This window comes from Micropterus salmoides, unplaced genomic scaffold (assembly GCF_014851395.1).
Source record: "Micropterus salmoides isolate LMB-PRFRI ecotype aquatic unplaced genomic scaffold, ASM1485139v1 Ms_hic_scaffold_5, whole genome shotgun sequence".
Taxonomy (NCBI): domain Eukaryota; kingdom Metazoa; phylum Chordata; class Actinopteri; order Centrarchiformes; family Centrarchidae; genus Micropterus; species Micropterus salmoides.
In genome coordinates this window covers 16,903,272-16,927,818 of record NW_024044237.1, presented here as the reverse complement: position 1 = coordinate 16,927,818, position 24,547 = coordinate 16,903,272, and the positions used below count along the sequence as shown (strand labels likewise).

At 39.8% G+C, this 24,547-nt stretch overlaps 2 protein-coding genes across 3 annotated transcripts in view; both read left to right on the top strand.

Moving 5' to 3' along the window:
- pdgfrb (platelet-derived growth factor receptor, beta polypeptide) overlaps positions 1–8,793 on the top strand; it is a 29,726-nt gene extending 20,933 nt beyond the window's left edge. For both annotated transcript variants that reach the window (XM_038699264.1, XM_038699265.1), the window contains exons 16-24: positions 984–1,140; positions 1,345–1,511; positions 2,003–2,115; positions 2,442–2,564; positions 2,872–2,983; positions 3,763–3,862; positions 3,946–4,051; positions 5,182–5,474; positions 7,116–8,793. In XM_038699264.1, coding sequence (XP_038555192.1) covers positions 984–1,140; positions 1,345–1,511; positions 2,003–2,115; positions 2,442–2,564; positions 2,872–2,983; positions 3,763–3,862; positions 3,946–4,051; positions 5,182–5,474; positions 7,116–7,263 — 1,319 coding nt within the window. In that variant the 3' untranslated portion in view covers positions 7,264–8,793. The remainder of the gene's footprint in view (positions 1–983; positions 1,141–1,344; positions 1,512–2,002; positions 2,116–2,441; positions 2,565–2,871; positions 2,984–3,762; positions 3,863–3,945; positions 4,052–5,181; positions 5,475–7,115) is intronic.
- A 4,822-nt stretch (positions 8,794–13,615) lies between these two features.
- On the top strand, positions 13,616–24,004 carry LOC119888609 (macrophage colony-stimulating factor 1 receptor 1-like). The gene is given in 24 exon segments (XM_038699263.1): positions 13,616–13,797; positions 14,118–14,235; positions 15,723–16,010; positions 16,207–16,494; positions 16,601–16,737; positions 16,818–16,983; positions 17,084–17,285; positions 17,659–17,774; positions 17,910–18,021; positions 18,136–18,335; positions 18,691–18,738; positions 18,741–18,781; positions 18,908–19,034; positions 19,204–19,308; positions 19,507–19,617; positions 19,749–19,911; positions 19,997–20,079; positions 20,218–20,324; positions 20,659–20,781; positions 20,875–20,962; positions 20,965–20,985; positions 21,079–21,178; positions 22,083–22,194; positions 22,562–24,004. Coding segments are annotated over 23 exon segments (2,931 nt in total). The 5' UTR covers positions 13,616–13,797; positions 14,118–14,183; the 3' UTR covers positions 22,703–24,004.
- The last annotated feature ends 543 nt before the right edge of the window (positions 24,005–24,547 follow it).

Below are 24,547 nucleotides of genomic sequence, written 5' to 3'. Positions count from 1 at the left end.
AACCGCCAACCAAACCTTTCTTTGCAAAGGCAACATGTGGGGGTTCAGAGATATTGGTTGCTTGTCTCCCTTCTTTGTCTGTGAACTCACAAAACACATTTTCCATTAAAATGTTCTCTAAAGGAAAAAATGCTATGACACATCAATACCCTTTTAAGGAAGAAAACACAACTTGTGACCTCCCGCTGAGGTTCATCTCTGTCCAATCTGTCCGTGACTAATGAGATGAGTACTTGAATCAACAGAATGTTGCCAAATTTTTTTCTTTAACAAGAACAAAAAAAAGTATATAGTACTTTTTCAGAATTTTATAGATTTTCATTTACTTTACACAAAATAGTGGTAGTTGATTTTGTTGAAAAAAGCTCATAGTCTGTATTCTATATGATCAGTTCATGATGTAAATAGATACAATTACATTTTACATGTGATAAGAATGCGCACGTTTTTCTTAATTTCATTGAGCAAGAGATAGCTGCTGATGCACACCTATGTATGATTTAAACCATTTATTATTTGTTTATTTATTAATCACAGTTATGTAATAATGTAGTCAGTTTCAGCAGCAAAACACATAATGTTTACTTCAATCATGCATAGTTTAAAAATTCACAAATAATAGCTTTTTTAAAGGAAATTATTGACATATTTTCTACAAAGACAAAAAAATGCATTGCCTTAATAATATTGAAATAAATAATTTATATATGAACATGTCATAAATATTATTGAATAACTTACCTTATACAATATTATTCAAGTGTATAAAATTAATTATTGAGTAATTAATTATCAAGTAATAAATAAAAATCATGAAATTAATGTTATTATAAAGGACTCCATTTAACTAACTTAAGTTAGCTTAATGAATGACTTTTTTTGTATATTTGTGTGAAAAGTAAGGGTGCCCGCCTATAGTGAAATTAATGTTTATTAGTGTCCCATATCCCAAATTTTCCAACTTTTCTTCTTCCGCCAATCAGGCCCTCTCTATCTGGTGACTGAGTACTGTCGCTACGGTGACCTGGTGGATTATCTGCACAGGAACAAGCACACCCTCCTGCAGTACTACGCTGAGAAGAACCAAGACGACGGCTGTCTCATCTCTAGAGGAAGCACCCCACTCAGCCAGAGGAAAGGGTGAGATGAGCAAACAAAATGCACAAAATCCCTGCACAAAGGAGCATTGTGTGTAATATAATATAACGGGGGGTTCCTTAATTGAAATTTCTGCTGTCACATACCAAGAGATGTAACGTTTGATATGATGAGGAACCACGAATAAAGGTGTATTTAGGTCAGTTTAGTACATTGCATCTTTTCATGCTTCATGTATCCCACCAGCTATGTGTCCTTTGGAAGTGAGAGCGATGGAGGATACATGGACATGAGTAAAGATGAGCCCTCCATCTACGTACCCATGCAGGAGCAGATAGACAGCATAAAGTACGCAGACATCCAGCCCTCCCCATACGAGTCTCCCTACCAGCAGGACATCTATCAGGAACAAGGTTTGATTTGAGCCCATGTGTGTGTCTGTGTTGATGTTGTAAGACTGTAGACTCTCCAGTTGACAATAATTCATTTTCCAGAGTTGTAAATGAAAACAAGTGTGACGAATTCAGCACACTGATCACAGGAAACAAAGCAGAATGAGATAGCAGTACAGTATGAGGCGAGACCAACCGTGTATGTCTGCTGTCCAGCTGTATGATGTGTAAAAAGTGCTATTTTTAACACAAACTTGAAATAGTGCAATTCATGAACACATTAATTGTTTCAGACTCATAAATCAAGGAATGCAATTTGCTTAGGGATCAAAGACTGGAGAGAATATATGGACAAATGTCACAGCATATGAAGGGCATGAGCTTCATCTCAGCCCATGCAGTCACAGGACAGCTGGAGTTTCCCCAAACGACAAGACAATGTCTTCATTCTTGAACGCTCCTCACCTTCTCTTCTTCTTACGTTTGTCGTCTCACCTTGTAATCGTGTTCAGGTGGCGGCGGATTGGACCTGGCCATCGGTGACTCTCCCACTCTCACCTATGACGATCTTTTGGGCTTCAGCTACCAAGTAGCAAAGGGGATGGAGTTCCTCGCCTCTAAGAATGTAAGATATTATGAATAGTTGTTTAAATTTAAATGAACAGTTTCACATTTTGGGAAATAATTAACTTTCTGACTGAGATTTAGAAGAGAAGATCAATACCACTCATGCCTGTACTCCGAATAGGAGTAGAATAGGAGTTAGCTTAGCATAGCATAGAGACTGGAAACAAGGGGAAAAAGGCAAACCTGGCTTGGTCTGACAATAACAAAAGCCACCTACCAGCACCTCTAAAGCTCACTAATTAACACTTTAAATATTGTTTGTTTAATCTGCATAAAACCTGAAGTGTAAAAACAGCTATTTTATTTCATTTTATTCCACCACAGTGTGTCCATCGTGACCTTGCTGCCAGGAATGTGTTGATCTGTGAAGGCAAACTGGTGAAGATCTGTGACTTTGGCCTGGCCAGAGACATCATGCATGATTCCAACTACATCTCTAAAGGCAGCGTAAGTGGCGAAATCATTGCACAGAACATCTATAAAAAAACAAACAGAACCTATACACCTGAAAGGCATTTTTAATTTTTGACATCTGGCTCTTGTTCCTATTTAGTTTGCATACACTTGAATGTACATGTACATTTGCATGCATTACATGAAAGTAATGTAATGAATATTACTTACCAAAATGAAATAGCAGTCATCTAAATAACATACTGCAAATAAGGTCCTAAGAGACTCTTTTAACCCAGTTGAAGGTGTGATGTTTCAAAATAGCTCTTCACATGGAGTGTTTTTGTTTTCTTTCGTTCAGACCTTCCTTCCCCTGAAGTGGATGGCACCAGAAAGTATTTTCCATAATTTGTACACCACCCTGAGCGACGTGTGGTCATACGGCATTCTTCTTTGGGAGATTTTCACACTGGGTCAGTCCAAACACACATATAAAACTGGGACACACATAAAAGGGATTTATCTTTATTTGCAAATGGGTCATACTGTTACCAGTTTCAGCTGTTTAACTCATCGTTAAATCTTGAAGTCACACTAACAATCCTGGAAAAACAGGTTTCTCAGTGTCCAAAATGGCAGCAAATGTTGTGTGTATGTGCAAATCGATGGCAAACTTCAAATTTCATGCCTGATTGCAAGTACATACAAGTTTGTTTGAAGGTTCATATGAGGTCTTAATCTTTATAGGCACAGTCAAGCTTTAAAATCATCATTTCCTTGCTCAGGGTATTGTGAGTTGTTTGTTCTTCTTTTTTCTCTCTCAAAACCCTCTTCCCACGATTTTATGAAACGACTATGAAAACAAAGGAGACAGTTTATTGCATACACAGCATAAGCTCGAGTGGTGGAAAACAAACTCACAATCCAGGCTCTGTAAGAGATAACCAAAGATTCTCTGTGCTTCCCAGTCTGAATCTGACATTCATTAGACTTTTCACATTCATTTTCCTTATGTGGATCAAAATAACTACTTATTTGCACAAGAAATGTGATTCAGTGTGTTTTTCTCAGAAAATACATGACATTAATTTCACATGTCAAATGTCTGGTAGGTTAACAAAATGTCTTGCTGATAAGGACATATTTTAGAGTGTGCATGACTTCAGATTTATGGTTTGTTCTTGTTTAATTTAGATCAAGTTTAGCTTTCTAGCCTGTGCATGACTTCTGTTATTGGAAATGCTTTCTGCAGGAGGAACCCCTTACCCTGATTTGCCCATGAACGAGTTGTTCTACAGCGCTTTGAAGAGAGGCTACCGAATGGCAAAACCCGCCCATGCCTCTGATGAAGTGTGAGTCCCACTGTAATCTTCATGTCACCTCTACAGAGAGAACTTTACTGAAATTAATTCATTTGATGTTGTTTATGTTGCAGCTATGAGATCATGAAAAAGTGCTGGGACGAGAAGTTCGAGAAGAGGCCCGATTTCTCCTTTCTGGTCCACAGTGTGGGGAATATGCTGACAGACAGCTATAAAAAGGTACTTTATTTAATAAATTTGTATTCATTTATTTATTGATGCTGCATTAAACAGTGAGCTTGGACCCTATACCACAAATCCCTGATCTGCAAGTCTTATTTTATTCTTGGGTGAGGTTATCTACGAGTTCATTAATTCATCTACTCACAGTCAGCCTGTCTGCCCCCTAGTGGCTGGTTGGTAATAATTTAGCTGCTGAACCATGTATATATGTCTGTCACATTAACTCAAGTACAGTTTTGAGGTACCTGTACGTTACTTTGCAGGTTCAGATATTTCATACAAAACATATAATCAAATAAGGATGGATTAAACTTCTCGACAGGGAAGCTCCACTATAAATATATCCTTTATAAACGCTAGTAGCTTCACCTAAAAATGCTTCTTGCACATTAATGCATTAGTAATAATAATCCAATATTATGATTTAAGTAATAGTATAATACAACATAACAAGTACTTTTACTTTTTCATCAATACTTTAGGTATATTTTGCTGATAATTATTGTAAAAGTAAAAACTCTAATGTTTTTGCTTTTAAGAGAATATTTTTACTTTTGTACTACTGCTTATACATAAATAAAGGATCTAAGCACTTATTCCACTTTTGCTTGATGCTGCTTGCCTATGACACTGTTGTTAGATAACAAGCTTTTAGTTTTTCATAATGTTTAAATATAGTAAAGTTATGTAGCTATAGTCCAGTATACACAACGCAGATGTATACATGTTAAAAAATACAAATCAATAAAAACAAATACATATATAAATCTGGGAATTTAGGTACAGATATGTTGGACAAAGTTCACTTTCAAAAATTAAAAAAGGCAACACTAGATAATGTACAATTAGGTATACAAACATATTTTTGCTTTTCTGTTGCATTGATAAAGATAAATCCACTCAGTAAATGACTGTGCAGGTTCAGTTCTGAAAACAGTTACACATAATACACATAATAGAAACACTGTCCTCCACTTTCATTCCTCTCTGGTTCTTAAAGTAGCTGTGATGTAAAATCTTTGGTGCTCAGTGTCTCATATCTTCACTCAGCAAACTGAAGCTCCCAAACTGTTGATTAATTGATCCCTCGTTGCTCAAATAATCAAACTATTGTCTCCTGACAACAGAGATACAACCAAGTCAATGACAACTTCCTGAAGAGCGACCACCCGGCAGTCGCCCGCACCAAACCCAGACTCTCCTCACCTTTTCCAATTGCTAACCCAGCATTTGGCTCCCCATACCCCGTCACCCTCTACGTCCCCCCGGACCCCTACAACCAGAGCCCGAGCCCCGGAGAATTCCGACAAGAGGCGGATACACAAGAAATCATAACTTCATACAACGAATACATCATTCCCATCCCAGATCCCAAGCCGGAGGACATTTTCACTGACGTGCCGTCAGGAAGCCCTGCAAGGTATAGAACTGCTGAAGAAGATGCTGCAGATGTGTGCCAAATGCTGGGGTTGCAAGAAAGATGAGGATGTATTTATTTAACAAGATTTGAGTTTTTTTTCCACCACACACCCACTCATCCAGATGTTGAGCTGGAGACAATAACTGTATTGTGGAGGCCGAATTGGAGACATGTTTTTATAGCCTATATAAACATGCAGCCAAGCAAAGTTGGCTTAAAAAGCCAAATAAATGTTTGACCATACAACATCAAGATACATTTACACATCTAATCAAAGCTGTTCAGTATTAGTGTGTCTTAAAATACCCATTGATGGGTTTGGGAGTGATAGCACATTCCAACTCTGTGTTTTGAGTTTTGGCAGTGGGGCAAGTCTTTTGTTGACATTTGGCTCATAGATTGTACCTTTAACATTGTGGTTTGGGTTAGAGGTCTTTGGCCTCCTTATTAGACAAATAACAGACACACTGTTGGTCCAGATCCACAGACTGATGTCAGTGAGGATCTCATGGACACATCAGGCAGCATCTTAAAACAAAATAAGAAACCTCCACTATGTGTGCCAATCAGTCATTCAACAGACATCCTTCACATTTTCTTTAAACAATTTAAAGTTATTGCCAGAGCTGAAACAATTAATTAATAATCAGATTGACAGAAAGTTAATCAGCAGTTATTTTGGTAATCGACTAAACATTTTTTTGAGAAAATGCCAAACATTCTTTGGTTTCATCATCCTAAAGGACCACTGTGTAAGATTTAGGGACATCTATTGGCAGAAATATAAGTTTGTTTTCATTAGTGCACCTGAAAATAAGAATCGTCTGCCATGTTGCACTGCCATGTTTCTACAGTAGCCCAGAACAGACAAACCACGCGCTGGGTCTGGAGTGGGCCTTTTGTGTTTCTTCTACACACTTGGAACAGGAGGGTGAGGGGAAAGGTTATTAGCCCGTTTGCAATCTGCAGAGTATGTTTGAGTTTTAGACTCACAGTCGTACAAAACAAGCAAGTTAAAGACATTTTTCCTGACATTTTATAAACCAAACAATTACTCATATAAGTGAGAAAATAATTGGCAGATTAATCGACAATGAAAATAATGAGAAAAATGCAGCCCTGTTTATGGCCTTCCAGAGGTAAAACATTTGCTTTCAGTTATATCACTTCCAGTAGGCCAACTTAAACTTAATTTTGGATGTTAGCTAGATGCTGCTTAACATCCCAACAAAGTAAGAAGTACTATCTGTGTAATTGATTACTAAGAGAAAAAACATCCAGTAAATTGATTTGTCCCAGTAATTTAGTGCATGTGTGTGTGCCAGAGGTACAGAGGGAGTACTCAACATGTCTCTATACAAGCTGCATTGGAAATACTTTTCTCTTAGAAATACTTAAAGGCCAAACGTATGAAGCAGAAGACGCATAATGTCTTTAAATGTTCTAAAAATGGATAATTAGTTTAATTTGTGAGTTAAAAATGACTTGTGGTTGCTGGAAGGGAGATGAAAAAAAAGAGGGATAATGACAGGATCAGTCCCAAGAGACATTAATAAATACTGACTATATGGTGTGTCTTTCTATGGCTCGTACATGATGGAGTGCACAGTGTGAAGTTGTGTTTTGCTTTCCTGCCCTCAGCTCTCTGGCTCTGGAGGAGGAGACGGACTCCATGTCGCAGGACACGGCCGACACTCTTCCAGAAGAGGACAGGGTGGAGGAGACCAGCGAGAGAGATGCTCTGCTGTGCTCCTCCAGGACGCCCGAGGTAGAAGACAGCTTCCTGTAGCTACATACAGAACCCTGAGAGAACAGAGCCCTTTTCTGAGATTTTTTTTTAACATGCCTGAAAAAGGGAACGTGACTAAACTAGAATGTAGCAACATTGAAACTGAGAAGGCAATCTTTGTATCTCCACTAAGCACTCAAAAAGTTTTGCCCTTCTTTGAGCTTTTGTATCGAACTTAGTACCTCTGAAACTACAAAATGGTTAGAAATAATAAGCATTATGTTACGATCCAGTCATTCATAAGAAGCTTTCCATAAAATAAATACGGTACTCTCCTCACTCTCACATGGATTCAATTTACACTAAGTAAAGATGTATTTTCCATTGTAGCCAGAGACTTGTGAGGCCTTATGAGATATGTGCTTTTTTAGTTGGACACATTTAGCCATATGTTAATTTTGGCTGTTACTATTTTGTCCCCTCTTTAGTGTTAATGACCAGTGTGGATGTTTAGAAATGTTTAGTGGATGTTTTTACAAACAATTTTATTTGTTTTAAAAACACAAGGTAATTAACACAACAATAAAAAAACCATAAACAAATACACACATGAAAACAAAATACTGTCCAAACAAGAACAATATTCAAATTCAGATTGGCATTGGAAACAAATATTTACATTGCCAAAACAAGTATGAAATAAAAAGAAAAATTAATATAGCATTATGTCCTTAACCATGAGCAGCCCTGGAACAACAGTTATTGGGTTCAAACTTTATGTTGCTTTTTTTTTACTTACCTGAAGTACGAGCGGCTGTGTTCGCTGCATTATATTTGTAAAAATGTCATTCCAAGGACATGATATCCAGAGATTCTACATGCACTGTTTTACTAAGAGAGATCATTTGTTTATAGCTACATGCCACATGAAGATTTCCACTTCTTTGTTTCCTGAGAATTATATGAAATGTATATGTCATATGTGAATTTTGAATCCTTAGTCTGAGGCTTATAGTGCTTGTTATAGTTCTGTGCCAGATTTGCACTTTATTTAGAAAAATGGGTTAGTCATAATGAGGATATAAATATACTCTCATAAAGACAGAGATAATACATTTAACAAGATAATACTTAAATATGTGCCTGTAATGGTAAATCAGTTTCTGTGATGACAGGTGACTCCTACAAGTGGAAATAATAAATACAGCGTATCACTGCCTGAGCACAAGATGGCACACACGAGTGCCTTTGTATATAGACTGACAGAGTGTTGTCTTGCAGCTATTGTCGCTTGCGATATGAAGGGCTACTGTACTCAAGGAACCTAGATAGCCGTATGTGTACATGTAAATATTATGCTTTTAGTCTTCTGTTTCATTCGATAACATTCACTTACACAGTGTTTCAACTTTCAATACTTAGTCCATTTAAAACAACACATAGTAATATTCTGTAGCAATTTTAAATGCACAAGATCACTGTATCACAAGCTATGGTACCAAAGCTTTTCTTAACGTTTACAAATGTATTTTTTATATGTGCCATTTTATATGTTGTAAATGTGACAATAAATGTGTATTATCATAGTAATACTGGAAGCGTGAATCTTTTATGAATCATGTGAATTCAACGGCTTTATCTAGCTGCCCTTCTCTGCCAGCATCTGTTTTTTGCACTTTTAAATCTGCTATAAAAAAATCCTAAAACTAATCAACTGTTCAGTTAAATTTTATTTATATTGCAACAATTCAGAACAGAAGTTATCTCACTGCACTTTTCAGACAGAGCAAGTGTAGACCATACTCTTTGTAATATTATTTACAGACACCCACCACATTAATTCCCAACATAAACAAGCACTTGGTGACAGTGGCAGAGAAACACTTCCTTTTAACAGGCAGTAATACTACTACTACTACTACAACTACTGCTACTAATAATAATAATAGAACTATTAATAATAACTGTGGCAACGCGTGTCGAAGGAACATGGGGAAAGTAGGTGGCTTGCAACCACATATCCAATTCCCACAGCTCCGGATGCAGAAATACCTGCTGAAAGTGAAAGTAGGAGAGGAGAGAGACGAGAAAGCACAAAACTACGGGAGAGGGCAGCAGTCTAGTTAGTTACATGCATTAATGGGTAAGAAAGATGGAGAGGGAGAGGAGAAGAAAGGAGTGCCTATTCCACTTTTGGAGACTCTAGCAACCACAAGTAACCCTGCCTTCTGGGAGCGCAGTGCTCTGGTGAGGTAGTAAGGTACTATGAGCTCTTTAAGATAAGATGGTGCCTGACCATTAAGAGCTTTGTAGGTGAGCAGAAGGATTTTAAATACTATTCTGGATTTTATAGGGAGCCAGTGCAGAGAAGCTTAATTGACTTATTCGAGCAGCCTGATAAAGAATTTCAAAATTCCATCCAAGAAGTAACAAATACTTGGACTAGTTTTTCCGCATCGTTTTGGGACAGGATGTTCATGATGTTTGCAATATTACGTAGGTGAAAAAAGGCATTCCTTGAAGTTTGCTTTATGTGATATGTCCTGATAAAGATAACTCCAAGATTCCTTACGGTGGTGCTGGAAGCCAGGGCGGTGCCATCCAGAGGAGCTATATCTTTAGATAAAAATTGCAGGTCATCAAGGTTATTGTGTCCTTAAGGCATGCTTGATGTTTAGCTAACTGATTGGTGTCATCTGGCTGGATCAATAGATATACTGTACACCTGGCTAGTACCGGGTTGGACTCCTTTTGACTTAGACAGACTTTCTTGTCATTCAACTGCACATTCAAAATGTACATTTGAGCGAGATTTTGTTGAAAGGCTCCAAATAAAAAACAGAAGACAAGTAAAAGAAAAATAGTATGAATATAAGTATTTGCAATATAAAATAGAATAAAAATATAAAAGAAACAGAACAACAACAAAATTGCAACTTTTTTCAGAAATCAAGGAGCCATTGCAGCCGAAGCCGAGCAAGGCGCCACCATCTTCTTAGTTTTGCCTTCAGAACTGCCTTAATTCTTCTTCTAAATGAGGCAGTTGTGAAAGCACCCTAAAAGCCCACTCTTGATCCAGGGGTTTTAGTCAACAATAGACCGTTATATAACCTTCTCTTTCTCAAGAGAAAGCAGTCGCCAATCAGTTGTGTGACTTTCTACTTAACAATAGTTTTATTTGAGGATTTTAATCAGGATTTAAAGTGCATTAAGGCAGTTCTGAAGGCAAAAGTGGGTCCAACCTGGTACTAGTAAGGTATACCCAATAAAGTGGCCTGTGAGTGTATATTTAAGGTCTTGAATTGTCTTTCAACACCTTGTTAAAAGTATGCCACGAAGAATTAAGGCAGTTCTGAAGGCATTTTATTTTTTAGGCATTATTTTTCTTTTACTTGTCTTCTGTTTTTTATTTGGAGCCTTTCAACAAAATCTCGCTCAAATGTACATTTTGAATGTGCAGTTGAATGACAAGAAAGTCTGTCTAAGTCAAAAGGAGTCCAACCCGGTACTAGCCAGGTGTACAGTATATCTATTGATCCAGCCAGATGACACCAATCAGTTAGCTAAACATCAAGCATGCCTTAAGGACACAATAACCTTGATGACCTGCAATTTTTATCTAAAGATATAGCTCCTCTGGATGGCACCGCCCTGGCTTCCAGCACCACCGTAAGGAATCTTGGAGTTATCTTTATCAGGACATATCACATAAAGCAAACTTCAAGGAATGCCTTTTTTCACCTACGTAATATTGCAAACATCATGAACATCCTGTCCCAAAACGATGCGGAAAAACTAGTCCAAGTATTTGTTACTTCTTGGATGGAATTTTGAAATGAATCGCACTAGAGTTCGTTTTCCCCCTTGGTGCGGTTTGTTTGGGCATGTGTGAATGCAACAATCGCACTCGGGTGCGCACCAAAAGCGGACCAAACAAGTGCACTGAGACCACCTCTTCAAGGAGATCTCGGTACACTTTCAAACGAACTCTGGTGCGGTTCGCTTGTAGTGTGAAAGCAAACAAACACAGGATTTTATGATAGCAGAGATGTGATCTGAGCATTATTTCCAAAGCTAAACCACTAATAAATCCATCTGCTGACAGCGACATGTGTTCAGCGATCTTATAATTGATCTGTATAAGCCGCTATGTTTATGAAAATCATTTTATAAAGTATAGCCTACTTGTCAGCATGTGTATTTCCCTGATTAATAGGTTAAAATATGTTTAAAAAAGAGGGCAAGTAGTATTCCGTTTACCCTGTCCATAAAAAATGTGTGACAGCGATACCACAGTATAGGCGAATAAGCCCCGAATTATTACTGTAGCCTACATGTCCTGTTATTACGTTATTATTCATAATAGGCTATGCGGTCGCTCTGCTGTCTAGCATTACTAATCATGCTTATAATCAATTATTACTTTGTGAGCTCTTTGCGATACAGATCAGAAGCGTTAAAGTGCTGCACAAACTTATGTCAGTCACCGGAGTTTGATTTCCCCACGTGGGTCCTGATGATGCAGGATGACAATCACCAAAGCTGTCCAATCAACAAGTTACCTGTACGTCTGTGTAACATCATGGTTACTTCTCTGATTCGTTTGTAAAACTGCAGTGTGAACATGAACCGGACCAGAACAAAAATGCAACAGCATATCATTTTTTTCTTGGTCTGGACCAAATGAACCGAACTACGGGTGTGAAAGCACCCTTAAAGAATATTTTTAATTTCAGCTATTTTAAACGGACTGTGGTAAATAGCTTGTTAGTAAAGATGGATTGATCAAGTCTAGTAAAGAAGTGCTAACTAAGGGTAAAACTTCTTTAAGCAGCCTGGGATGGGGCAAGAGGTTAATGGTGGTAAAGAGATGGATCAGATGTTTAACGAAAAACTCAACAGAGGTATTAAAGGAGACCTATTATACTGCTTTTCCAGTCTTATATTGTAGTTCTGGGACTCCTGTGTGGTAGCTTTGCATGTTTCAAAGTTCAAATTGTTTCAATTTTTTTTTTTTTCTTATACTGACTCTTCATGTAGGCCTTCATTTCAGCCTCTGTCTGAACAAGCTGTAGATGCTCCTGTCTCTTTAAGGCCCCCCCTCTCAAAGCCCACTGTCTTCTGATTGGCCAAGACCTGAAGCATGTTACCAGGCTGTTGTTGCTGAGCGGAACAGGCAGACTGGTTGCCATGCCGTTAGTGTGGGAGCACAGGACCATATATGGAACAGCTGTAGAAAAATCTGTTCAAAACAGAACAGGAGGAAACCTGAGGTCTTTGCTCACAGTGATTTCTTATAAATGCTTTAACCTAATTTTTTGAAACTTTGGCCATGTTTAACATGAACATCCAACATTATAACATTGTAGATAAGTCACAAAATGTGTAAAAAGCATAGGTCTCCTTTAAGCACGACAGTATGGAAAACCTAAGCGGCCATCAATTCAAATATTTCTTTTACTCCGTTTTCCGTGATAACGGGATAATTTTCTCGTGATCTCGAGATAAGGAACCATGGCTGAATACAGGGGTTGCAGGTACGTTTAATATACGTTATATAAAAAGGTTTATTTACGATCATTTTTTATTCTACGGCCATTTTCTGAGTCAGTAGTTAGCTCAGTTGGTGGAGCGCAGGACTCGCATCCCAATGGTTGCAGGTTCCAGTCTTTAAAAGCTGTCATAACTACACTTAACAAGGCCACTCTTAAACCAAAACACCTCTACTGGGTACAGCAGCTAACGTTAAGCTACGCTAAAGTATATAACGTTAACTACCAAAACTGAACAGTGTAAACAACTGTGGGATTTAACGTTGGCATGAGTCGCCAAAATAAGGAGACAACTATGCGTGCTTTAGCAGAACTAATGTACATTTAAATGTATAGTATAGATAATTACTTGATGCAATGAAAGATATACAAAATGTACTGGGTTGAGCTAGAGCAGCAAAAATACTCCCAACAATCCTAGTTGAAAGTAATTACTGACGTCTCACTAATATAAAGTTAAATTCCAGTGCACTGGAATTTTTTCAGATAGATTCAGCTAGAAACCATCTGCTGGTGCTTTCATGACGAGTCTTACTCCTGTCTACCATACATCCATAAAGAATTGTCTCTCTCTTCACACTCTCATATCTCTTAGCTGTTTAATATGATTCCTAGGTCAAATTTGTAAGACTAACTTGACTTTCCATCTGTCTCCCATGAGTCCACGCTTCCCTGGCTAGAAAAGCCTGGCAGGCACGGTTGTCCAACGGGGATGGAGGTGATTAGTCTCACCTCTAGACATGAATTGCATGAATTGCGCCTTTCTGTGGCAAATTGGCACCGGCTCATTAATATGTTGAGCATGATATGCTGACACCCCACCCAGTCACAGAGTTCCCTCCACCCTCCACAACTTGCTGTTCTGAAACATTTCATGTTAGCTGTGTGGCTTATGTGGGGAAGAGACTGTAAACAAGCAGAAGGGAGAAGAAGGGCAGAGGCAAACAGAAGGGGAGGAAGGGACTCTTGTGTCTGCTCTGGGTGGAGACGTCACACCCAGGGAAGTTATCATTCCCCTCTATTAACCTGAAGACATCTGCAGGTGAGTAGCCTACATTTGAAATAAATGAGTGATGCTTCCATAATGCATCATCAGCTGTATTTTGAGGTGCAGTGGCTAGTTGTTAATTCCTTATGTAAGAAATTCTTCCTCAAAGTATTTAATTCTTTAACCTGTTTCCTGATTTTAATGTGTACATAAGAAGACAAACATTGACGTACAATAGATTGTTGTTCAGCAAAGATTTGTATTTACGGGCATAGATGCTCTGACCAGTCAGAAAAGAGAAGTTAATGAGGGGGGATGAGTGACACCACAACTTCAGAGGTGGTTTTCTTATTTCTCTCTCTCCAACTCTACAGATCAGAAGTGTTTTATAGCACACGCAAATATCAGCATTCAAACTGCAGGTTTGAAGTTGATCCAGGATGCAGTCCTACCTTGCTCTGCTGCTGGGGATTGTGGCCTCCGCTGCTTCAGGTAAGGCCCTCCAAAACATTTCTTTTCACGCTGGTTGTGTGGTGACTGTATATTTAAATATGCAATCCACACGCTGAAATAAAACAAGTGAAAGAGGAGCACTCAAAAAAACTCAGAAAAGTGATTTCCTTTTATTGTTTTCATATTGATTTGAAAGATGTAAAGTGTGATAATATGTAGAGTTCAGTATGTAAAAAGTTCTAAAAGGTTTGGTAAATATCCAGTTCAAGTTTTAAATTAAATCCAATCGCAACAAGATGTATATTTTTAAAACCACAACTAACCAGTTACTTATATAATAGTCTAAAAATACATATCCAAACATGACCTGTCATGTATGCTCTAATAATTTCATCACATAATACATGGCATTAATTCATGGTCAGTGCAGAAGAGCTGAGAAACGCTCTGCATCTGAGATCTGATACTCTGTTGTGTCTCAAGATTCATGAGTTGTTTTTTGGGGTGATTGTTGTGATGCATTCTTTTTTGATTTGGCTCACATATTGCAATTTCATGTGTTTGCATTTGAGTCTATGAAAGCATCTGTTGTTAGGTTTAATGATGGCTGAGTGAATTAGCTTTGCTTTCTGGTGGATTACTGTATGAAGTGTAATTGGGGACATTTTTAGGTTGGATGAATTGTTCATTTAGATGATTGAAGAGGAGAAAAGGTAACTGCTTACACCAACAATCAGGAGGTTCGGAACTAAAAGTGCTGATTGGTTTCAAACTGCATTTAATTCTGCGTCTCTCTACATTAGCTTGTGTGCTGTGGTGAATGGAAAAAAATGCTGATTGTGGAATCTCAGTTCTGCTTCAAGCTTCGAAACACACTGTCCAAACCCTTGAAATGGAAACCATTTATAAGATTTACCGAAAGCTTAGGCTCAACTCTAAATGAGAGAAAGTTTCAGTCTTACTGGAAAGGCACGTCAATCTCTTCATTGTCCATACTTTTCTCAAACGTTTTCCAGCCTAAAACAAATCTTAGATGCCATAAATTGTCCAGCTGAGTTTCCTCAAAAAAGTCATCAAAGAGAGCACTGTTCTTCATCAATAAAACTTGCTTCAACACTGCCTGGGGGTTAAGGTCTTTTTTAGCAGTTTCTCCCTTAAAGATGCCTGGAAACTATTACTCCCCATATCATGCTTAAAATTCTTGAATGTGTCCCTTATTTTTGGTGTCAAACAATGGGCCCAAGTAAAAATGGATGCAAAGCTTTGCATGATGACAGTTTTTATATTTCCAGTGTTCAAGTAGCGACATTGTAAAAAGCAGAAGCACAAAGTATCGAGGGATGTTTTCGGGGTCCAAGCCTTCAATCTGTTTCCTGAATTCGTGAAAAATCAATCATGGTGCAGAAGAGACAGCTCTGGGTTGTCAGTTATCAGAAAATTACCAAAAAATGTGTCCTCACACTTGTCTGTTTACCTAAAAAGTCAATAAATGCATGCATTAAATTCACATTGTCGTTCTTTCTCAGCAGAATGGAGGCTGCCGGTGATCAAGTTCAACTCTAAGGTGGTGAGGAGTTCAGAGGTGGTGGTCAAACCTGGGAGCGCTCTGGATCTGACGTGTGAGGGTGACGGGCCTGTAAACTGGCAAACGAGGCTAGCCAAACACAGGCGCTTCGTGTCCAAGGGCAACGGGAATGTCCGCACCTTTAAGGTTGAACGTCCATCTGCAGAATTCACTGGAACTTACAAGTGTTTTTACACTGCTGGGTCACAACAGCATGAACTGGCCTCCTCAGTGCATGTGTATGTAAAAGGTGAGCTTACTATTCTGTGTACAGACCAGCAGGACACCCTTCCAAATGTTGTTAGTTAGTTGTAAGTGCTTGGATGGATCATTGTCCACACTGGTTATACTTTGCTATTATTGTTTATTAGATTTCCTCAGTGTAAATCTCACTTATTCCATTGTTCTATGAACAAATATATTGTCTCCATGTCTTTTGTTACTAGATCCAAACCGTGTGTTCTGGACCAGCAGCACGTCCCTGCGGGTGGTGAGGAAGGAGGGTGAGGACTACCTGCTGCCCTGCCTGCTGACCGACCCAGCAGCCACAAACCTGGGCCTCCGCATGGACAACGGCACCACAGTGCCACCAGGGATGAACTTCACAGTTCACCGGCACCGTGGTATTCTCATCCACAGCCTCCACCCCAGCTTCAATGCTGACTATGTCTGCACAGCCAGGGTCAACGGAGTGGAGAGGACCTCCAAGGCATTTTCCATCAACGTCATTCAGAGTGAGGCCACTTGGGTGTTGTTAATGAGTCCCCAGAGCTTTCCTAGAGTCATTCAAGGTGATTCATTCATTCATTCATTCTTATTTATGATTTTCTCTTACTCTAGAGCTTCGTTTCCCTCCGTATGTCTTCTTGGAGACGGATGAATATGTGCGCATTGTTGGGGAGGAACTCAACATTCGCTGCACAACACACAACCCCAACTTCAACTATAATGTCACCTGGAAATACAGCACCAAGTCGGTCAGTGTTAGGCGTTTTTGTGATAGTAATCATAATTTTATTATTTTTTATTTAATTGCATTCCCTCTTTTTCTCTTCAGAAAGCAACAATAGAGGAGAGGGTACGCTCCAGTGGAGAAAATCGCCTGGACATACAGAGCATACTGACCATCTCTGCTGTGGACCTTGCAGACACAGGAAACATTTCCTGCATTGGCACTAATGAAGCAGGGGTGAACAGTTCAACCACGTACCTGCTGGTTGTAGGTAAGCCACGTAAAACCCTCTTGCTACGTCTCACATCGAAAAGCATGGAATATTTATTAAGCACCGAAAACAAACTGTTGTGGATTCTTCTTCTAAACAGACAAGCCCTACATCAGGCTGTTGCCACAGCTGTCCCCTAAACTGGCCCACCAGGGTCTTTCAGTCGAGGTGAACGAGGGAGAAGATCTGGAGCTCAGTGTGCTCATTGAAGCGTACCCCCACATTACGGAGCACAGGTGGCACACCCCAGCATCTCCCAACACGTCCACTCAGGAGCACAAGCTCATCAGATACAACAACAGGTACAACACAAAAGCCAGAGATGATGACCAACCAGTAGCTCCATCGTATTGCTCCAAGATGTCAGCACATTGTCAGTTTACATTTAAAACAATCAAGTGTACTACAGGAAGAAGAAGCTACTCTGAAAAATACTGTCAGTGCATTTTGGGTTAATTTGACCAGGAATGCAAAGGTCATTATATTTCCTCAGGTCATGAAACTGCTGTTAGAGGGAAGAGGGTGTTCTCTTTTTAGATTGTTGACATACTCTGCTATGATACATAGGAAGTGTCTGAATTCAAACCGCAGAATTAGTCACATGGGATTCTGCAGACATTCCTCTTTTTTCTCAGTTTAAAGATCCTTTTTTGGGGGGGGTGGTATTTTTTTTAGATACCACGCTACTCTGCAGTTGAAGAGAATGAATGCACAGGAGCAGGGGCAATACACCTTCTACGCCAGGAGCGAATTGGCCAATGCATCCATCACATTCCAAGTCCAAATGTATCGTAAGTGGCGCAGTAAACACACAACCAATCAGTTTACTCATTCATGGTGTTACGGCATGATTAAGTTCTCTGAGGTAAAAGGAAAATGCAAGTTTCTTTCAAATCTGATAATTGTTGTTGGTCCTTTACTGGCAGAGAGACCTGTTGCTGTGGTGAGATGGGAAAACATAACCACACTCACTTGCACCTCATTTGGCTACCCTGCTCCCAGAATCATCTGGTACCAGTGTTTTGGGATACGGCCTACGTAAGTATCAATACACAAGGAACAGCAGTCAGAGAAATGTCATTAAGTTTGGTGTAATATTCTGTAAATTGAAGCATCGGGGCCTTTGTCTGACTGTGTATGTGTATGAGGCAGGTGCAATGAAAACACCTCAGGGCTGCAGATGGCGATCCCTCTCCAGGCTCCTACAGTAGAGGTCCAGAGGGAGGAGTACGGAGCAGTGGAGGTGGAGAGCGTCCTCACGGTGGGGCCGTCTAGCCGGAGGATGACGGTGGAGTGTGTAGCCTTCAACCTCGTCGGCGTCAGCAGCGACACGTTTGCCATGGAGGTTTCTGGTGCGTTTTGGATAATCTGATAATCATTTGTTGTCATGGTGTGATCACAAGTTCCATACTTCTCAATTTGTTATTGTACATTGTCATGTGGATCTTGTCAACCAAACCAAAGCGAATCTAATGTCTTGTTTGTGACATTGTGTTGTCACAGTCAGCTGATGCCTTTGTAGTTGTGATTGTTACTGTTAACTGTTAAACTGCATAATTATATTGTTTAATTTTCTGTAGGTCAATATTTCATAAAAAGACAAAATGCAACAAAATCCACAGAAGTACATCAGAGAATATCATCTTGTAGGACATGTCAGTTCACATGAGTTAAATTATGCATTTATACTATTCTTTCTCTGTGCAGACAAGCTCTTCACTTCCACGTTGACCGGAGCAGCAGGCATTCTGGCCATTTCCTTGTGCTGCTGGTTTTTCTTTTTTACAAATACAAGCAGGTAAGGTGTACTCACAATTTTAAAGCGTAGCCACCGAAATATATAGTAGTCTAAAATACTGTTTAGAAGGGCTACTTAGCTGCAGTGTTTTTGTTGTTTTGGTTTCGCTCCTATTTTTGTCTTCAGAAACCCAGGTATGAGATCCGCTGGCAGATCATTGAGGCAAGAGATGGAAACAACTACACCTTCATTGACCCCACTCAGCTGCCTTACAATGAGAAGTGGGAGTTCCCAAGAGACAAGCTGAAGCTAGGTCTGTCTGTTGAAAAATGCAAATAAAATGATTAAATAACAACAGAACAGTGAATGTAAGCATAATAGAATCAGAAGAAGATAAAATATATTATGTCTGAAATTTGACTGTGAATACCAGGCCGGGTTTAAGTATTCAAAATGGTTTCTCGTATTTTCTGTCCAACCAGGGAAGATCCTTGGTGCAGGGGCTTTTGGAAAGGTTGTTGAAGCCACAGCCTATGGTCTGGGAAAGGAAGATAATACGATGCGTGTAGCTGTGAAAATGTTAAAAGGTGAGCCAATGTTAAGGCCTCCGATTTAACAGGGAGATTATTGTTTACGTGAGCAAGTAAGAGTGACTGACAAATCTGAAAATGTATCAGCTAAAATAAAAAATCAGATCAGATTTAGGCATTTCAAATGCTAAATCATTGGTTTCACATGATCGGATAGGATGATAATATGATGACATTTTGTATGTGTTTCTGCAGCGAGTGCCCATTCAGACGAGAGGGAAGCTCTGATGTCTGAACTGAAGATCCTGAGCCACCTAGGACACCACAAGAACATTGTCAATCTATTGGGAGCGTGCACCTATGGGGGTCAGACGGCATCCTTTATTTGTTCTGCCTTATGTTTGATGGAATGAAAATGTTGCAAAACCATGTTTCTGAAATTTCATCCAGCTCATGGAAGTAATATGCATGCAAGGGTTTCTGTGTTTCCTCATCAGGACCAGTGCTTGTGATCACAGAGTACTGCAGCCTTGGCGACCTCCTGAACTTCCTTCGCCAAAAGGCAGAGACCTTTGTGAACTTTGTTATGAACATTCCTGAAATTATGGAGAACTCGAATGACTACAAGAACATCTGTAGTCAGAAACAGTTCATTCGAAGGTAAATAACCAAACATGTGCAAACATTCAATCTCTGTCTGTAATCTGTTTCTGCTGACATCCCACTCCGTCTTTCCATCCATCAGTGACAGCGGGATCTCCAGTACATCCTCAAGCAGTTACTTGGAGATGAGACCCAGCCAGCTGCCAAATACTGAGTCATCTCAAGGTAAAAAGCATTATCACATCGATCCCAGACAAAATGAGCACAAATTCAGTCAGTACGCAGCAGCACGCTAATGAAAAGCATTAGCCTCTTTATTTTCTGACCCTGGATGTTACTAACATTATTTCTGTCTGATTCTAGAAGACTATGTGTGTGAGGATACTGGTGACTGGCCGCTGGATATTGATGATTTGCTAAGATTTTCCTTTCAAGTGGCTCAAGGCCTTGACTTTCTGGCTGCCAAAAATGTGAGTGACTTTATACCACCGAAAGGATTTAAATGTACAAACATATAAAAATCAAAAAATTTGCAGCAGCAGCCGCTGTGTTGTCAAGAGGGTATTACCCAGAAGACAAACAAAATCACCACTGGATTTCATAAAAAAAGCAACCTCATTATTGTGAGGGGTATTTCCCTCATATTTACTCATCATCATAGTTTGACCGTATACACTGTGTAATTCTTCATGCTACATTAAGATACACTCTATCTAGTGGTCTTATTGTCTTTTAATGTGAGAGACTACAACCTAAGACAAACTGTGTGTGTGTGTGTGTGTGTGTGTGTGTGTGTGTGTGCAGTGTATTCACAGAGACGTGGCTGCTAGGAATGTCCTCTTGACCAACAACAGAGTGGCCAAGATTTGTGACTTTGGCCTGGCGCGAGACATCATGAATGACTCCAACTACGTGGTGAAGGGCAATGTAAGCCCATGGTTAGATTAGAGCCAGCATTTACTTCACGTTAAGCAAGTTAGAGACTAGATAAACACTTCTTTTGTGCTCTTTGCATTGAAGGCACGTCTGCCAGTCAAGTGGATGGCTCCAGAGAGTATCTTTGACTGTGTCTACACCGTCCAGAGTGACGTGTGGTCCTACGGCATCCTCTGTGGGAGATCTTCTCTTTAGGTCAGAACGCATGCTATGTACCCTACATTTTGCACACATTTATTTCACGATTTGCTTGCTAAAATTATCGTATATTATGTTATTCCCTATTAGGCAAGAGCCCCTACCCCAGCATGGCTGTGGACTCCAGGTTCTACAAGATGGTGAAGCGCGGCTACCAGATGTCCCAACCAGACTTTGCCCCGCCTGAGATGTAAGCTCGACCCTTCAGCAAAAACGGATCACTGCTGCTCCTCTACTTAGTGTCACCTGATTATCAGTTGAGTTATACTGGAGTATCAAGTGACTATCAGCTGGGTTTTACAATGGAGTCAGCTGTTAACATGCAGCAGCAAATACTAACGTTTAAGTTGATATAAACTTTAACAATGACTGATTTATAAAATATAGTTGATGACTGTTAAGTTGACTTCAACATTGGATAGTTCAAATAGCATGCTTCCCAAATGTCCCTCACGACCGAACAAAGATCCCTTTTTTCTTTGCCAGTCGTCCACCCTATCTAAAATCTGAAATAACTGACACATGAGGTAACCTCATGAAGCACTTTCATTATTCCTGAGTTTCACTGAGTTGCTTCGGGTTATCTCCTAACCTCCAAAACATAACAAGCCTAAACTCCAAACTTAACAAGCCACGGAAATAAGAAAATAAAGAGAGTGTTTTTCCCAGTCTCTCAGACGGCCCTAACATCTGTGTGTGCTGATTTGGTGTGGCTGTCACACCACCCGGAATAACTACACTGTGGAAACGGAGGGGTCTGAATCTGAGTCAGTTGTTCTACTGTTGTTCTGCTGTGAGTCAGGCCTCAGTTCTGCCTTTTAGCCACATGATCGCAAAGCTAGGAAGCCATGTAACTACTATTTCACGGCAGCAAAATGAGACTGGAGGGGCAGGGGTTCTTATGAACGAGCCTCTCTTATCTAACTGCGTCACCACTTCTATAAGCCTCTCCTTATTTGTCGTATTTGGCTTTATGCAGTTTCTTAATTTTACCCCACAAAGTTTGAGCAGTTAAAAAAACAGTGAAAAATGCCATTTTTTTCTCTGCTTCTCTGAAATAAATCAGTTGTAAGTATGGTTCACTTTTGTTTCAGCTACATGATCATGAAGATGTGCTGGAATCTGGAGCCTACAGAGCGTCCGACTTTTAGCAAGATCACTCAGATGATAGAGCGGCTGCTTGGGGACCAACCTGAGAAGGAACAGGTGAGTTAGCGTGAAGCAGCGCTTAGCGACTGCAGTTTTCTTTTCAAAACTACCCATATAACAAAGCATGTGACGCTGCAGCCCAGATGTCCTCAGGAAACTTTCATTATATTTATCCCAAAGACACAACAGATTCAGCTGTGCCTGTCAAGCTAATTAAATGAATTGGATTTCTTTGGTGATAAAATCTTATTTGGGCGCTGCAATTTCCAGCAAAGAAACATCCACTGTCACTTTAATGAGAAACCGATAACAAAATATTGTTTGAATGCAGGAATTCATTCTCTTTTCACATCATAATATTAATGAAGCCGAGATTTGACTTTCTTGGATCAAATCTCACCATCCTAATGATGCCTCCCCACAGCTAATCTACCAGAATGTGCAGGTCACCGAGGGTGAAGGGTGTGACGAGCCCAAGCGCTGCGACGGTCCATGTGACCAGTCTTGTGACCACGAGGAAGAGGAGCAGCCTCTGATGAACACCAACAACTACCACTTTTGTTGAAAGCCCTAAACCCGCCAATCAATCAGCATACCAATCCCTCATCAACAAGCATCAGGAAAGTGGGATCAGCTGTAGCTCGTGGCCAGGGTACCACAGATTGTTCTGACCGCCGGACAGTTGAGCAGAGAGTCGCCTCAACAGCTATTTTTTGCCCTGTCGTGCCTGCTCGCCAGACAGACATGCTGCTGCAGCAAGCATGTGACTCGCTTCTTCGCAGACCATGACTAGAAATTCCCACGTCCAACACAGACTGCAGATATGAAAGGAAACATGTCAACAAACCACACAAGCATCCAAAGCTGTAACGTATCCTAAATGTTGCTCCCCTACAGACTATTTATCACTCCTTCTGTTGTGTATTTGAGCTATAATGTGTTACAATCCATCCCCCTACAATTATTACTACTTCTTTTTTTTAATCACTGCGCTATGACAGTGAATGCCATGTTTTTGTGGAGATTCATTTTTGTCAGCAGGTTCACTTCCTTTTCGTCATTTTATTGCATGTATGGTTTCCCAGAGGACGCAACAGTCACAAACACTGGATCCAAAAATATGCGAGCCACCCCATCTTTAAGCGCTCGAGTTGTATTGACCATGTAAATTATGTGTGGTTTTTTTTCCTGGTTAAAACATGCTGAAATCCTCCGTGGAGAAGGCAAAGAATGGCCGTGCTGTTTTCCGAACTGTGCTTTCGTCATAGCTGTATTTCTTGTGACACACTTACAGTAGCTGTCAGTTGGTGGCAACATGTGATTGTCCCACGTCAATCTAATGAATTAACCAGTGTTCAGTGTGATTAAGCAGCAGGGGCGACAAATGAACAGAGCAGGGAAAATCTGTGGATCTGTTATGGATCAGATGAACAAGGGTTCATGTTTGACAATGTGAAAGGTTTTTTTTTTTGGTTTGTTTGTTTTTTTGCTGGGGCACAACTTAATCTTCTCATTTCCTGTGGAGTTAGACGGGTGTTAGGATGTAAGCTTCGCCCATGTCTGTATGTAGCAGTCAGCCTACACTGCCAACTGTATGAAGAATAATGTATAAGCTATGTGAGAGATACAGACTGCTAATGTGTGTGACTTCAGGCATTCCAAATGTGCTTGCATCAGAGTGAAACACGAGTGAGATGTCTAATAATGTATATATCTCATGATGTAAATCAAGAATTATCTTTATTTTCGCTGAATAATGTGGTAGAGTAGATAGTAGTACATCAATATTTCATACATGTATTGTGTTTTTTTTTGTGCAAATTAGACAATCAATATAAAAGCTGCCAATTAAATCACTGAAAAACTGCAGAGGCGGTGAATGAAGCTTTCCCACTGAATCTCCGGATTCCAGTGCAAAGTTAAAAAATACTGCTAAATTATGATGTGGTGGCAGATATTTCTAAGATACATTTTCTTTGTTGTACCTCGCTGTGCCCATAGAAACTGCACTGCCTTTAAGTTCTTCTCCCCTCAGTTCCTATTTTTCATTGGAGAACGTCCAATCTGCATTTCCTCTGGAACATTTCCCACAAATCTGTCAACATTGCGCAACCCTGAAATCTCTGGAGGGAAGTATTCATCCCGCCGCTGAGACTACAGGACATCTAAATACTTCTCTTTTATGAGGTTTCAGCTAAAACCAGCACTTTCAGATACTTGTTTTAACTCTGAGGAGCAGACTTTGAAGTTGTTCATCGAGAAACTGAGATTTTACTGAGTTTCAGTAAAGCATAATAATCTCCTTCATTTGTGTAAACTTTCTGTTTCAGAGTCACCTCAGATTTATTATCTTCTCATAAATGTCCATCCATCCATCCATCCATCCATCGTTAACCGCTTATCCTGTGTA